At 50.7% G+C, this 17,170-nt stretch overlaps 1 protein-coding gene across 2 annotated transcripts in view; it reads left to right on the forward strand.

Moving 5' to 3' along the window:
* The window catches only part of LOC143430567 (uncharacterized), a 48,445-nt gene extending 33,147 nt beyond the window's left edge, over positions 1 to 15,298 (forward strand). The window contains exons 5-7 of one of the 2 annotated variants that reach the window (XM_076906909.1): positions 14,117 to 14,291; positions 14,570 to 14,821; positions 15,025 to 15,298. In XM_076906909.1, coding sequence (XP_076763024.1) covers positions 14,117 to 14,291; positions 14,570 to 14,821; positions 15,025 to 15,188 — 591 coding nt within the window. In that variant the 3' untranslated portion in view covers positions 15,189 to 15,298. The remainder of the gene's footprint in view (positions 1 to 14,116; positions 14,292 to 14,569; positions 14,822 to 15,024) is intronic. The other variant, XM_076906910.1, reaches the window with a different exon arrangement.
* The last annotated feature ends 1,872 nt before the right edge of the window (positions 15,299 to 17,170 follow it).

Genomic DNA, 17,170 nt, shown 5'->3' on the forward strand with positions numbered 1-17,170 from the left:
CTTCTCTCTGTCTCGCGTTTCTCGGTCCCTCGCAGCACAGCGTTTCCTTTTTCGCGAACGCGTCGAAACGCGGCGAGCGTTCGCGCGAGGAGCGCGTTCCGCGGGAGTCCTGTTTCTCCAGAAAACGGGGCGCGAGTTCGCCAGAGGACACGTGGGTTCGCGTCCACGCGTGTCCGTTTCACAAGCAACGCGAGGACGCACGCGAAACGGAAAGTGTTGATTGTCGTTTCGATCCGTAACTTCGAGAGATGAGAGTGGCAGAGAGGTTAGGGGCTGAAGGGTGGCAGAAGGGTAGCAAAGGTGCCGAAGGAAACGTTAGAGGAGATGACACAGAGGGCGTAGAGAAGAAACGACAGGGTTGAGAACGATGAAGACGCGTTGGTTATGTCGAGAGGTGAGAAGAGAAGGACCGTAAGAAAGAGAGGGAGGCAGTGGCGAGCGCGAGGGTGAAAGGGAGCGCGAGAGGGAAGGGTAGGTAGGTATATAGGTAGGCACGGTCGAGTCGCGCTTCACGGGGTTGTTGAAGCTTCGTGGCTGAAGCGTGCAGTCGCGTATACAGAGCGAGAAAGAGACTGAGTAAAGAGAGACGATGGAAGAGAGAAAGAAGCATAGCGAAGTAGAGAGAGAGAAGGAGGGATGGAGAGAGAAAGAGAGAGAGAGAGTGAGTAGCGGCGCCGTGGAACGACAAAGCGGCCATTGCAGGATGGGTGCGGTCCCGCGGGCCAATCAGAGAGACGAGTCGCGGACCGGTCGGCCAATCAGGCCGCGCCTTCCACCCGTCTTTTGTTTCTAAATTTGCGCGCGCGGCGGGGACACAATATAACGAGCGCGCGGGACGAAAAGAGGGGTTGGTAATCGTTAACGGTGATATTTTTGTGTGGGAGTGCTGGCTTTCTTCGTTTTCTCTCTGCCTCTTCTTTCACTCCACCCAACCCCCTGGCATTTCCTCGTACCTACGCCGCGCGATCCCACCCCGTGCCTATCCATCGTCTACTTCCCGCCTGGGCCTCTCTCTGTCCGATTCGTAGCCGGCTGGATCTCCTTCCGCTTCTCGAACTAGCGCGCGCGTCTCTCCATCGAGCTTCCTCGCGTCCCTTGCTCTGTTTCTGCCTGTTCCGCGGCCACTCTCCGATCCCCTATTTCTTTCCTAATTTCTTTGTAGCTCTCCTGTCTACCCGGGCCCTTTGTCTGTCTGGCGTCGCGCTCGTGTGCGCCGCCACGGCGGCGACGCGTGTCGCGGAACGACGCGAGGAAGACCGCCGCGGCCCGGCCAGTTTTCATATCGATTAGGGCCATTTTGCGCCGCTCTATGAGCTCCGTCATCGTGCTCCGCCGTCAGGCAAAACGTCATCGATTTTTCCGCCCCGCCGCGCGAAACGCTGGACACGTTTTGTACGCGGACTTTCGAGGAGAAACGAAAAATATAAACTAGCTCGTGAGAACTACACTACTCGGAAACGATCCCTCAGCTAGATAAAAAGTTTCGAGGGGCCCAACCGTCCGTTCGAACCGTAACGAACCGTTAAACGCCAAAACGAGAGACGGCCGGAAGGGGCTGCTTCCGCTATCAAATGAAATTATCGTGTCTACTGGACAATTTCACTGTGCCTCGTCGTCTGTCAGGTCTCGCGCCTTTCAAGTGTTATTATTCGATTAAATCAATGGGTTCCGCTAGGCCTGCGCGAACAAATTAATTAGTCATGCCAACGCGGGCCCACGCCACTCGAGGTTTCGCAGAGTTCTTCTACGAGTCTTCTGACGCGGACTGGGTTCAATCAGAAAAATACTGAGGAAACGGTCGCGTTCCCTTTGACGAGACGTTGCTTGATTTTTGGTATTGAGAAGCTTTCTCATTTCGAACGGGGACAAAGGAGTACAAGAAGAATGGAAAGCGTCTTCTTTGAACGAAGGAAAGCGCTGCGAGTATTTCCTCGTACTCTCCTGGCAGTGAAATGAGAAACTTGCGAGACCCCTCTACCCGCGGTAGGTATATTCATTCCGTGGACAATGGGGATCCCGAAAATATACAGGGATTTTTAATATACTTTAGCCTGTCGCGATAACGTTTGCGTCTCGGTGTGGATCGTAATAACCGTCGATCCTCCGCTCCTTGAATTGATCGCGTCGCTTCCGGGGTACCTTTCAGAGCTCGTTACACGTCCAACGCTGACAACGCGAAGAAAGAAAGGCTGGGACGCTCCCGCGGTGAAGTTAATCGAAATGTCTTCGCCAGATCTCCTGTCACGGCTGCTCCCGTAATTGTACACGTGATTCACGCGTGCGGCTACATAATTGAGAGTCCCACGACCGATTCCAGCTCGCGGAAACGAACGTTCTTCTTATTAAAACAGTCCAGCGCCAAGTACGTTCTTACTGAAGCCAAAAAAATTTTCCTCGCTTTCGTAAAAATTACTTCATAATCATTCGAAGATATTATGCAAGATTTTCTTAATTTTTTACCAATCGCAGTCAGTTATTCTGTTCGCGAGCTGCTTCGAGGGTTCGAACAGAAGTCACTCGCACGTTCAGCTCTGTCGATACGAATGAAAAATTCTCGATAGAATTCTTGTCGCGTGATCGTGAAAGAAACTCGACGAGATCCAAGGGGAGCGTTTGATTTCCAAATTCACCGGTTCACAAGAAGAGGAAAGGACCGATCGAGTTGACTACTCGTTATCGTGATCGCTCTCGCGATGAGGCTGCGTCTGATTGGTGCACGGAATCGCGCACAAACGGACGTAATTTCGGTGGTCGGAGGGTTCACGGTTTCTTATGGGGGTGCGAAAATTACAGGCTGCCTCGCGCGTTCTTCCAACGTGATCGATACATATACATATATACATATATATATATACATCCCACTGTATATTCTCGCAGGAGGGAGTCCCGCCTCGCGAAGTGTTTCGGACAAAATGACACCACGAATCACTGTTCAATTACCATTTAATTCCAGCGTCGACCGCGCGTGCGGCCGTTTAATAAATCGCGTCTGTGCAGCGCCTGGTGCGCGATGCTGGGAGTGTCCTATTATTAATCGTCGATCGCGGTTGGGATATACGATTTTAATTTGCCAACGCGCGCGGCCAGTTCCGAAGCGAGGGGGATGAAACGAGCGAGCGTGACGGATCGGCTCGAGTGTACACAAGGCAACAAATAGCTGGGCAGAACGAAAAGGAGTCATCTTCTTCGAGCAGGCGGACGTTTCCCGGTTGAAGTTATCCGGGTAATGAGGCCCGTGACTCCCACGGGCTCGTTCGAAAAAACAACACGCGGTATCCAAGCCATAAGCGGCCCATTAGCGAAGAATTTTGACGTGGCTCACACAATGGCGTTGCACGAGCTCGTCGCGAGAGGAACGGAAAGCACGGCTGGCTGGCTGGCTGGCTGCGTTTCACTGAAAAAAATTGACTTCAAGTAGCGGCGAACGGCTACGCGAGACGCAAGTCATCTGCCAGTGTGCCCTCTCTGGAGGGTTCTCAGCCAGGAGGCTTCCACGTTTCCTTGACGAAGGTTCCACTGAAGGAAGCCCCCTTCCTGACAACAGGGCCCCATTGTCAGTCCCCGCTTCAACCGAGGCGCCATTGAGGATTCGTTAAAACGGCCTGCCAGGTAGGGACGCGTAACCAGGAACGCGAGCCTTCGACATTTCCTTTCGATCGTGCACGATCATTCCCGGCCCTTCGCTTGATACATTTCACAGCCGCGTAATTACTGCTTGGAACCGTCCGTTCGTGAAATCGGGTATATATATATACGTGTACGCAGGTATATATAATTTAGAGGTCCGTGATTAAATACGTGGAAAAAGCACTTCGAACTACGCTGCTGCTGTTGGTTCAGTTTAACTTGACTCGTCGAAAGAAAGCAGTCTTTATTTTTTAACGTTTGTTACAACGCGTTCTTTCCTGGTGGAATTAAAAACGTTTTACTAGCACAGAAATTATGGCGTACGAAGGTAGACGAAGGAGGATAAGTATCTCAGTTTCTCGCCTGGTCGTTCGTTAATACGTGAGTTACCGCCACGTTGCTGGAATACCGTAAGAATAACTCGTTGGGCCGAACAAAATGGCGTTCCTTCCGGGAGCCTTTCAAAGCGGAGCCCGGGCAGCGTGAAGCATCCCTCGTAAAGCCAGCTAAGAGGCTCGTTCGAATTCGATCTCGCTCGACAAAGATCCTCGATTCTTCAATTGCTTTCGCCCAGTGTCTCCACGAGGAACGGTTCGTTCTTGCTACTGAATTATGTGAGAGATTGACCCAGCTGTAAACGAAAGGTTCCCTTTCTCAACGACGCCGACGAGAACGGCGAGGACAACGCCGTGAAACAACCGACAGCAATGGAATGGAAAACAAAGATGTCTCCGATAACTTTGAACCTTCCACTCCTGACGACGGTAACAGTGTCGACTATCGCGAATCTTCCGCTTTCTAATTACTTCGAAATTGAAAACAGCTTCTCTGACAAGTCCCGTTTAAAAACCTTGATTTACTTGCGCCGTTCTCGATTCGCTGCGAGGGATGAGACTGTGCAACGAATGGAGAAAAAGCGCGCGTAATTCGCAACAATAAATCCCCGACGTCGGAGGAAATCGTCTTGAACAACGGGAACGATCGCCAAGGATAAGCAGAGAAATTAAGGGCGTGATTCGAGGAGGAAAGTAATCGTTGAAATGAAGCATAATCCCCGAGGGGGGACATTAGGAATTTTCATTTTTAATCCACTCGTCTCAGCGCACAATTTGCCAGGCGAGAGTGGCGCATTACCGGACGACAGGAACAAAATCGTTCCGCTTCCCTCTCGACCGCTACCAAAATGGCTCGCGACAATCACGTGTCGTCGTTGAAGACGCGTGTCGGCGGTCCCAGCGACTCGTCTAGCCCCGCGGTTGCTCGCGGACGAATGGGATCGACGGATACGCGGGGCTCCTCGATCCGTTCGGTCGTTCAGACCGGATGGACAGGAAGAAAAGGGAGGAAAAGCTGAAAGTTTGGCTCGTTTCGAGGATATAATCTACCGCGCGAGGAGAAGAAAGTAACGAGGAATCGAGTTACGTTCTCCACCCTCCCCGTGCGGCTGGCTCGCTCCTCTTCAACCCTCTTCCGCTCTACTTCGATCTTTCTTCGGAGCTCCTCTCCGTCCATCGTGGCCCTCGCACACCCGCAAAGAAGCCCCGGCTAAGAAAGGGTAATGGCGCGGAAACGGCTCAAATGACCCGCGAATTTTCACCGGACGAGACTTCCTACTTGCGTTTATGTTTAATAGGCGGCCAGCGTCGTGAGTCGACGTAAATCCTGCAGGGGGGTATTATCATTCGCACGACGGATTTATGGTAATTTCCGACTCGACTCCAGGCGGTAATCTAGTCCATCGCGTCGAGCGTGTGGTAGCTCGTTCGCAAGGTTTCAATCATCGACAGCGTTTCGATCAATCAACCGTTTCCTCTGTTACACACGTACATAACACAATAAATGTATATTCGACTCGCAGAATGGGAAATTGATTTTGTTTGCTTTCAAAATCTGTTTGTTTTCCACAATTACCAGCCGACCGATCGAAATTATCCACTTTGCGAGAGGCTGTCTTGTTATTTCGCCTTGGACGGGGCAACGATCGGCTGGGTCGGTGTTTTCTGAAAAATTCTGTTCCTTAGCCGCGGACGGGACACGACAGGTGGATATCCTGGATAAAAGGCTGAGAAAGACTCCAGTTCGAGTGCCTAGAGAAGACGTTAACACGTTCTAAAGGCCGCGCTAACGCTGTGTAAACACCAGCGAGCCCTGAAATTAGCTCTCCTCGGACGGGTAAAATAAATATTTTCGCGTCGGACCATCGTTAACGGATTATGAAAATCCTTCCTTTTTTATTGTACCTGGTGGCTCAACTGGAGAGTGTCAGCGATGATTCGATTTCAAATTATATCGTCGTTCGTAGAACAGCCTGACGCGCGTGGTGATTCGTGCTTTCGTTGGTTTCATCCTAGCGCTTTCATATTTTCACGTACAATTTTTTCGTTTTCACACTGCACAGATTGAAACGTCCGCTGGTCTGTGAATCGTGGAATTCCAACGGTAGAAGCAGATGTACGCTATCGAATTAATATCAGTGGTCGTAACTCGTGTAAGAATCGAACGAAACCAATAGGCCAATAAATTCCAGGCATCCGTCGAATGAATCGCGGTGCTAGTCACTTAATTAAATTTCCCCGGACTGCGAGGGCAGCTGAGAGCCCCGAAAGGATGCGTCGCGTGCTCGAGCCAGGATCGAGGCGTGATTACGCATAGGCCTCGGCTAGAAAATCGTGGGCAGGAAATTTCGTGGCTGGTCCCCGCTCAATTATTGATTTTGTCTTTTCGATGGCCACGTCCGCGACAGGAAAGCGATGCACGCGCACACTCGCGGCGAGTGCCGTCTACGCACAAAAGGGCGGCCGCGTGTGTGCAACCAAGCCGGAGGGGGTTACAAAGCTACGAACGCATTAAATACTCGAGAGCGCAGTGTCCTCGGATGAGCTTTACGTGTGCCAACACGCAAACACCGCGCGTGCACGCACACACACACACGCACGCATGCACGCCCACCCACGCACAAAGACAGAGGCTAAATTGATTGCGTCTAAAATCCAACGAGCTTTCTCGGCTTTTCGTTTTCAACCGCGAACCACGCCGGCACCGAGTGCGAAGATGGCGACGAGCGACCTTTGTGGCGCAGCGACGAGTGCGTTTCACAAAAATATAACCTCGCAAAGAGGCTTTCTCTTTTCTCTCTCGCTACCTTTCCCTCTTTCACCCGTGCTCTCTCCGCCCTGGCCTTCCTCTCTTCACTTTTCTCTCTCTCTCTCTCTCTCTCTCTCTCTCTCTCTCTTGTCGTTGCCTGCGAGTGCATACGTCTCTGAGAACGGATCGCCCTCCCTTCCGATGGCTTGGCGACTCCGTTTCGCGTCTCGCCACCACGATAAATAAGTTTCTCGCCGAAAAACGCCGCGATCAGAAAGGATTTTCCGCGCCCCTGACTCGAGCCGAGTCAATGGAGTCCAAGGAAATGCTTGTCGAAGAAAATTCCGGAGAAACGAGACACCCTCCAAGCTCCAATCTTTCAAAGTGACTTTGACCGAGTTCCGTTTGATTTGGGAAATTCTACGCGAACGATAACTGGAAATGAAATTGATCCGTCAAAGTAGAGTCGTACCGATGTCTACTTAAAAGAAAGAAAAGAAAAAACTACCCTTCGGACGGCTCGACGAGCGATGGCAAATAAGACTGTTAATATAAAACACTGGGCGGATGCTGATCAAAAGAAATTTTCAACGCACCAGTAATCGTGAATCGTGAAACGATTCGAAAATATGCCGATTTAATGGAACGTGTAATCTCGCGTGACCGCTTTTTAGATTCCAGGCATTTTTACGTATAATGGCGCGCAATTACGTGACAATCCCCGGATTTTCCGCCAGTGTCGGATCCAGTGTGTTTCCCGGAACTAATTGATCGCGAACCAATCGCGGAAAAAACGTTTCGTCCCGTTGAACAATCAGCTTTTTTTCCCATCGAAACAGTCGCCCCGCTGTGTTTCCACCCCCCCGTTCCGTCGCTGTCATAATTGTCGACCAATCGAATTAAACTCGAATTATAGGATTCTCGCGTGTGATTCAGCCGCCAACAATTCCCGCTGGGGTGGAGACAGGCGATCCTAATCCCGTAGTAAGAACCAGCCGATCGTTCGCGCATAAAAGCAGCCCTAGTTCCACGGGTGGTGCACCAGCGACCTTCGAATCCAATAGACCGTGGACCCTGCAACCCTCGTAATAGGGTTCCGTGGCCGGTGGTGGCCTCGAGCTCATGAATTTTCTATCGGTCGTCGCCGAATGATTAAATGATCTTCACCAACAGAGGGTGGGGCCCTTTGACTTTTGCGTGTCTAGATAGACACTGACAAGTGGCGTTCACCCCCTCCAGTGACACGGATAAGCATCCCCTAGGAGAGGTGTTGCAATATTCGACGAAGCCACGTGAAAATTTCATCTCAATGAGTCGTCCACGCAATCTTATTTTGAATCGAAATTTCAGTCACTTTCTATGGAGGAGGATCGAGAAATCAGGCTGGATGGTTCACGCGTCAACCGATAATTTAGCGAACGACTGTATGCATCAGACAGTTTCTTAGGTCGATGATTCTCGGTAGCGAAAGGAGGCCGGTCGGAGCTCGTAAAACCGGCGGCAAACAAAGCGATGAATTCCGGTTGGCCGCGTTCCACCCCAAAAATTGACCAGGAACGCGCATCTCGAGTGTACCAGGCGCGCGGCGCAGCCGGTGGCGCGCGAGCGCCCCGACTGGCAAATAAATAAGGGACCCTTTCTCTCTCTCTCTCTCTCTCTCTCTCTCTCTCTCTCTCTCTCTCTCTCTCCTCGACGGAAATCGGGCTCACGGAATATCTAGCAATTTGGGCGTCGTAGGATTGTCAACGGGACCGCTTATAAATTCTAATAAACCCCCGTTGCGCCGCGGCGAAATCTGAGAGGGAGGAGCGGGGCAGCGGTGGCAGAGCCGGTGGCGAACGTTGGATGCGGATATAAATCTCGACTAACCGAATTAAGTTAGAAGCATGGTCCGAAGTTTCGCCACGCCCTCGTCGCCGATGAAACGCTATCGAGACCCGGAGTCTGCGTGGTGAAAACTGAGGCGAGACGTGAGAACTGGGAACAGGTCTGCGTGCACCGGAAGTGGGATAGGAGTCCGTGAATCGGAGACGAGCAACGTCTTCGTGTTAATTAATGCGATCTCGACCGGACTACTCTCCAAACCGAACTGGAAATTAGTCCAAGAGAGCTTTTGGCTGGTGATATCGTTGCTGGTCTCTTATCCGCAATGCGTACACGCATTATGTTCTTCCAACTTGCAACTAGACGCGAATCCTTGAATATGGCGCCTCGCACGTTTGCTTCGACCACTGTGCGACGCGATGTACTTTGCACGGTTGAATACGGAAACCATCGCGACCCCCTGTCTGCGTTAATGCAGTCCAGAGCTACTGGATGTAAACCACGACCAATAAGACTTGGATAATAACGTTGGTTAGCGTAACAGCTTGGATAGGGTTCCCTGTTCCGTGGAATTGATCACCCCAATCAGGTGATCCTCCGGTAATCAACTAATCGATACCTGGTGCGGAGGGAAAATTGAATCATTCTGGATGGTTAACTTGGGATAACACCTTTTGAGAACGATGTAGGAATTCCAATATCTCGTATTATACGTGCGACGTAATTTTGAACCTTAGAAACGTCCAACCCTTTATCGTAGGGAACAGTGCATTGGGAATTACCATAGGTTCTCCATACACGATCAGGGACTGGTCGTAATCGAAATTCAGTTTATATTAATTCACTCTCCTTCAGGGGGAACTTGTCTAGTCGTCGAGGCTAAGTCATGATTAACGCTGGGCACCCTCTTCGTGGTCCTTCGTCCAGCAAGTGTCCCACCTAATGATCCATCCGGCGCGTGCCACTTCGCAGCGTGGGGTCCATTTCCGCGGACCCCAGCCAGTCGATGACCGACAAAGACGACGGGACACGGTTGTTCGCGCATTCAGCCGCAAACAAGTGACAGCGTTTTCCTGGAATTAATGCGACGTCCTCGCAGGTCCACCACGAGAGCGTTACCTATCGGTGGAGATTAATTGGTTTAGCAGCCGACTGGCTTCGCTCGTGGGAATCCGGAGAACCGTTAGTCGCGCTGGCAATCATCGTACATCATATCAAACGATCCGTACAAATATTTGATATAGCACGAGTCGATGGTTTCGTCGAGCGTCGTGACGGCGGCAACGACCCGTGTCACGCGCTTACGACGAGTCTTCTTCACCAGCGGGAGTCTTTCTTCGGATAGAGCTATCACGATCCCGGAGATACTTGTCTCGAGGATCCTCCGCGGAGTCGAAACACGATCGTGCTGTTGCGACGCGCAGGATACCGAAGGGGGTGAATGAAGCGACGAGGAGAAAAAGGAACGAAGGAGAAGACGCGATGAGTAAAGCGTGTTTAATAAGTACGTAACGGGCACCTAATACATCCTGGCATCGGTTTGAGCTTTGACGACACGGGTATCTCGCAGGGGTTGGATAGAGATCGCGCGGCGGTGGGGCGGTGATGCGGTGTAGCGGAATAGGGAGAACGAGAACTCGATATCTCATTATCGGTCGATCGTAAATTGAAGTTACCGGTGGGGAGTAACGAGATCTCCAATTATCCTTGGGACAGTATCAGCTTGCGGGGTGTGTATAGGTGTTAGCGCCGCGGCGGCGACGACGATTGGGAGGAGGACCGTGTTCGCCGATAGATCGCGTAGTTCTTGGTCCGTCCATCCAGGAGGGGGATGCACGGATTGCGAAAAACAATACCCAGCGAGTTCCTGAGAGAAAAATAACGGCCCCGTTTCCTCGCGTCTTGTTGCAGCAATTCCGCTTCCTCTCGTTCTCGCTTCGCCCACACCCTCCGCCTCCACCCCCACCCATCTTGCTAGCCGTTCGTCCATCGCGCGAGGTATTCCTGGCGGCCGCCTAGCTGCCTCTCTTCCCAGTGGAAAATCAAAAAGCTTTCGGTTAAGTAGACCTTCGAGGACCCTTGTCCTGCTGGTACCTGACGGCGACTCTTCAGCCTCAGTTTCAATACATCGCGCTGGCATCGAGCTCGAGTGTTGCAGCAAGAAGCAGGCAGGTGGGTGCCGTCGTCGACTTGTCCTCTCTATCGGTGTCTCACCCTCTCCCCTTGCCATTCCTCGGATCCGCTCCCCCCTGTACCGACACACAACGCTACTCTTCTCGTTCTTCTTCGACGCCGCGTTCAGTTACTCTCTTTCGTCTGATCGTTGGCTATCCGTGACTCCGCGGCCGTGCCACCCCGCGTATCGATGTATTGGTAATCCATAGGAACCCACCGCGGGTCTTTCTGTTCTCCTCCCTAAGCGCAGCCACCCCCAAGGCATCACCCTCCTCGCTTCGCCTCATCTCGTATCTCCTCCTGTACCAACACACTAACCCGTCTACTAACTTGGACGCCGTTGTAGTATTCGCCTCGAGTCCTTCCCTCGATCTTCCTATCGATGTCCTTCTCTCCATCGCTGTATCGCTGGCTCCCTCTGCCTCCCTTCCATTTCTCTCTCTCATCTCTCTCTCTTTACATCCCTCCGTGTGCTTCCCTCTCTGCCCCTTTCCACTTTCCCTCGACTCACCCCGCGTCACACTTTATATATATATGTATATATATATATCGGCTATCCCTCTCTCTTTATTCTCATTCCCATTCTCATCCTCTTGTTTTGGTCCAATAGTCAGTCGCCGGTCTGATCGATGATACGCCAACAGCCAGTACTGCGCATGGCCGACTAAATACAAACTCACTCCTTATTATACCGGGTGTGCCAATAAAGGGGGTGGCGGGCCAGAGAATGGGAAGGACGCGGCGGCCGCGGGAGGGGCGGTAGGCGAGGAGCCCACCGTCGGAGTTCTCGCTCCTTCGAGTCGACGAACGCCGCGCCATAAAGGATCCTCTTCCTCCTCGTTGCCGTTGCTGCTACCGGCTGCTTCTGCAATGCAGCCCCCCTCGTACCCCCGTTTCTCGCACTCTCCCTCTTCCCAGCTCGCCCCATCCCCCTCTCTCTCTATATATATCAATTCTGCCAGCGGTACTTCGCTGTCTCTTCGTCTCCTTGGTAAGCCATTCCAAGATGCCGAAGGATAATCCCGGTACGCGATTTCCGATCTCGAATACCGCCTCGAACGACTCACTCGCGACGGACCTGGGTGTAGTTTTCACGAACTCGTCCAAGTCTTTCTGTGGACCGTTCCCCAGCCTCGTTTCCGCGAGTTCCAACCCTCAAAAGGGGTGTATCGGCGCTTAGGTCACTGTGGTTCATTGTCGTTCCTTAGCGGTTCTCCATCTTTTCTTAACGTTCACGATATCTTTATCAGTAGAAGTTTTAGATACTTTATTCGCGGTTACGAAGAAGATACAGCCTGCGTTCGCCTGGAAGTAGAAGTTGAAACAGGAACTGGAGAACGGTTCGAGGACGGGAGCAACGGAAGTCGAGGGACATTCGAATTCGATTCGTGGTACGAATCATTGGGCGTGATCGACGTCGAAAAATCGCACTCGAAATCGAACAACAATTACGCTTTGGACAACCTGGACGATCGTAATTTACGCGCGACGTGAATGAAACAGCTGTCCCCGATCAGAGAGATTTCCTGCAGGATCCTCATCGTTCCGCGCGACCATTACAATTTCCGCGACGCAGCGCGAATCCCTCTCATTCCTCTGCGTCCTACTCTCTCGCCTCTGCTTTTCCGCTTTCATCTTTCCGGGATGACGGACTACTACGTTTGATTATGCGGTCCCTGGCTCTGAATCGCGAAACAGTCTCATCCTGGACGATTGACGGACCGTCAACGATTTCGCCAGGAGAAAATTATAAAACGCAATCGCCCACTGTGTCTGAACTCCAGTCTGTCGTAGAATTAACGCGAGCTTTTTTCGAGAAAGGTTGGGACACGTGCCATAAATTGCAGCTTCGAAGAGATCGTGAAAGATCGTCCTCGTTTTTTCTTATCCAGGAAACGGGAACGTTCTTCGTTATCAGATAGATGGGGCGCCATTTGCATGACGCTTGGAAGGCGAGGGAGAGAGGGAGGGGGTCGAAACGCGGGAAAAAAGAGCGGGCGGCCCGTTCAAACCTAGGCGGAAGATAATTTCGGGGTGGCAGCGCAAATTGACAGGGCAACGCGTTCCCATTCATTCGAATTACGTTCCAATTCTGCCGGTGACTTTGGCATTGTTGCTACAAATTGGTACACGCCCTGGCCTCCGGTCCTGGGCCACCCCCGCGCGTGTTTCTGCCTCGCACACGCATCGTATACGCAAATGATGCGTGTACCGGCCTTTTTAAATAACAACCACGTACGATCACGTACGCCGGCAGCGACTGCGAGAAGAATGCGAGTAATAGACCGATTCGTGTCGGATGAAATAGTTTGCGCGCAGATTCGAACGGGGTGAGAATCGAATTGCTCCTGGCGTTGTTCCGCTGGCACTCACTTCGCGCCAGGCGACGACTATCTACCTCTTTTCTGAAATAAACAGAAAGGTAAATTTAATTAAATCAGTCTGATCAAATGTTTCCAAAATTTCTCCTTTTCCTCTTGCATCTCGTTACGAGTCATTCAAGTATTATTCTGAACGTAATATTTCATAAACAAATTGATCGCGTAGAAACTTGTGGTATAATCGGATAATTCTGTCACTGAACGACATCAGCAATGAAAATAACGCGAAGATATCTCGTATAAATAATTATTCATCATCCATTGCATAAGAATATCATTTTTCTGTGAATAACGTTGACAGCTGGAAACACTGTCTCAAATTGCAGATAAATATTGCAAATCATCACTGTTAATAAATACCTGGCTTTCCAGTAATATTCCAATTTTCCATAAATTACAGTCGAAGATTGAAAAATATTATTAAAAGCCTCGTACTCCGAAAGACTGATAAAAAATATACTTTCTTACTTTTTCAAGGAACAGTCTGCACGTTACGCTGTTACTAATCTCTCAGCCACGATTAGTTTACTTAGTTTAGGGAGGGTAATACGTGAAACTTGTTGGAAATCGAGCTCGTTAAAGTTGAAACTGGTCCGGGGTGGCGAGCGTGACCGAAGGAGCCGACACGCGGCTCCGCCGTAGGTGGTCCGATGATCAGAATCGTTAACAAGTAGCCTAATGGGACTCTGAACCGCGAAAAACGGGATAACAAAGCCCGTGCCGATCGTTTAAGCGTAATAGTTAACTAGGAGCCGGCGTGGAACCGCACGCACGTAACCGATCGCACGCCAGGCGGCTCATAGCGCTCCAATTAGGAGACAATGATCATTAAATGGACAAGTGAGTCAAAAATATGGTCGCTGAACTTCTGCCGGATTTAGGAACTTTGGCACCATAGCGAGCTGCTAATAGGTACTCTTCTGGTTGGTGCGACTTCTGCAATTAGTCACGGGTCCCCTCTTCCGGTTACCTCGTAGATGGCGCAACGGAGAGGCGAACGTAACGCTGTAAATTTTCTGTTACAGGTCTGGTTCCAAAACCGGAGAGCAAAGTGGCGCAAAACGGAGAAGTGTTGGGGCAGAAGTACCATAATGGCGGAGTACGGACTGTACGGCGCGATGGTGCGGCACTCTCTACCGCTGCCGGAAACCATACTGAAAAGCGCCAAGGAGAACGAGTCGGTCGCGCCATGGCTGCTAGGTAAGGATTGTCGAATGTTTATTCTACGGTAGATGCTTGCGAACGAACGAAAACATTAAGTTTTGCTAACGTCAGAGAGTTGACTCTTGAATCGTTACTTTTAACAAAACGGAGAGTACCGATAGAACCGCGGAGAGAGCGGATCTGAACATGGCTGCTCGGTTTTGTTAAAAGTAAGACTGTTGAAGGTGCCTCAGCAACGCTTAATGACCAAAATGCCCGGCCCTCGCAGAAAAGTATACAAGTCTCGACTTTGTTTTTCTGTTCGTCTCTGTCAGCTCAATCATCTAAGACGAGCAGCTTTAGTCAAGATATCGAAAATAATCAAGAACTGATTGACTGTGGCCCCGCAGGGATGCACCGGAAGTCAATCGAAGCGGCGGAGCATCTCAAGTCCGGCGGAGAGGACAGCGGAAACGATCACAACGGGAGTGGAAGCAGCCCCCATCATAATCATCACCAAGGAGGACCCACTAGCTCAGAGAGTGGACAGGAGAGCCAGGACGGTATGGGGCCTTCTTCGTCGACAGGTAATGACCTACCAACTCCAAACATTCTATCTATCCAAAGAACACTCTACCATGTCTTAACCTACACAACGCCTAGCGTTATCGATAGCTATCGATAGTTAAAGATTATTCGTTGAAATGAAACCGGCTGAAAACGCTAAAACGCTCGATTGCGCGTGGAATCGATGGATTACGATTAATCACGCGAATACTCTGTTTGGTAGGGATCGTTCAGGACACGGAGCAGCTAAGGAACGAGAGCATCGCCTGTCTGAGGGCGAAAGCGCAGCAGCATCAGCTCCAGTTGAGCCTACAGCCCACAGCTGCGCCTACGAGCACCTCGTACCCTGCTGGCCCCCAGTCGAGCACGCTTCACGCCTCCGTTTAATCGCCGTTCCGACATTCCTTCCGCGAATCACCAAGACCAGAGGACCTTGTTCAATACCTTCTAAAACAGCACATTCCGATCGATCGATCGTGGAAGAGTCGGTGACTCGATCTCAATCATATATATATATATATATGTATAGACGCGCTATACGTTCCCTGCGAGGAACGCTGCGAGTCATCCTTGCGATCGAGCCTCTCGAGAGGCGATGGAAGTCTTCTTGATCTCGAACGGATCGTTCCTCGCCTCTCGTCACGGAGCTGCGAAAACACTTGCGAGTCTAACAATTATCGAGTCCGATCTCGACGAATCAGGGTAAAACGTCTACGTAGGAGCTGCCTATTTGGGGACTGTACAGACGAGACACGCGCACTGTAATACCCGCGCGTGCACACACAACGAATACCAATTGCGAATACGTGCGAACGATCGCTCGCTAACGGGCTGCATCGTCGAAGCTACGATCGGTATCGCGACAGGGCCTACGCTGTTCTCCCGTTCAACGCGTCCACCTTCGACAGAGTCGACGAATCGAACGATACGCCGATCGCGAGGGGGGCGACGAGCGACGAGAATCACTTCGAGCCGGTCCTCATTCAACGAAACGGTGGCCTATGGACGGCCAAGTACAATGACGAAGCATCGATCGCGGAGCGACGAAAAGCTCGAGCCAATCCACCCGTCGACATCGGCTCGTTCGCGCGCTCGATCGAGGGCCCAGAAAAATCGTCGACGCTCGACGCGGGGACTCGCGACCGGGCGAACGAGTCGCGGGTGAATCGATCTCAAGTGGAGGACGAACAACTAATTAGGAGTTATAGCCGCTTTAAATAGTGCGAGTATAAATATATACATATATACGACGACGAGTGTGTGCTACATCGTGATTACGTTGACTACAGTGAGTCGAGAGAAGTGAGAAAGGGAGAGTATGAAAGAAAGAAAGAGAGAGAGAGAGGAAAGTATGCTTGCGTGCCTCGTGAATCGAACAATTCGCCTTTAGATGACCACTGAACGATTTGCAACGAAACATAGACGAACTTGATGAAATTACCACGACACGAGTGAGACGAATTTACGAATCACTGGACCCACCGTACACATCGAACTTCGATCTTGAGCGTGTCACGAGTGACGCGCTCTCAGGGTGATATGCTTTTCAGTATTGGAAAAGTCTGAGAGAATTCTTCGAAAGTCGCCGGTAAATTTGACAACCGCGCGGATTGATTGATCATTAAAAGATGGACGTATCGAGATAGAGTGTGCGTGTATGCGTGTATGTGTAAGTGGAGAAGAGAAAGAGAGAGTGAGAGAGAGAGGGTCTCGTGGACATCGCGAGACAGAGTGCAACGGAAAATGTTTATTAGCGAACACTTCCTATACCCAAGTACTTAAAGAAGACGTAACTGTTGTCAAATGTGCAATATGTCGGTATAAGTTCTAGCTCGATAAGGCATTATACTTTATTTACGGATACAACTACGTGAGGTGACGGTCAGGGTAATGGTGCCTCGACGGACGAGCAGAACGCTCAAGGCTGATTAGAATTGATCCTAGGATGCAACTAATGGGTTAACGAGAGGATCCTTGATTCTCTGTGCGCATTCTTCAACGATTCTAAACTTCTGATGCAAATAACACCAACAAAAATCCAGTTTCCCTCGATACGAAAGAATCGCTCTTATTTCTTAATTGGTTACACATAATTCAGAACAAGTAAATTCCACGAAACTTGGCACAGAGAATCGCGAGGGAGATGTAAAAAGGAACGAAGGATCTTCGAAGAGATAATATTTAACTATTTCCTCTCGTTTTGCATCCTAGGATTAAAAAAAAAAGACAAGCAACTCGCAAAGCACGCATCGTTCCCACAGAGGTATTTACGTGTAATTTTTATTCTTTCACTTGAAAACGAATTTCCGCGCCGCGCTGGCGCCGTTACCTTACCCCCGCCCACTGTATATAAATATATAAATACAAAA

This window comes from Xylocopa sonorina, chromosome 15, assembly GCF_050948175.1.
Source record: "Xylocopa sonorina isolate GNS202 chromosome 15, iyXylSono1_principal, whole genome shotgun sequence".
Classification (NCBI taxonomy): domain Eukaryota; kingdom Metazoa; phylum Arthropoda; class Insecta; order Hymenoptera; family Apidae; genus Xylocopa; species Xylocopa sonorina.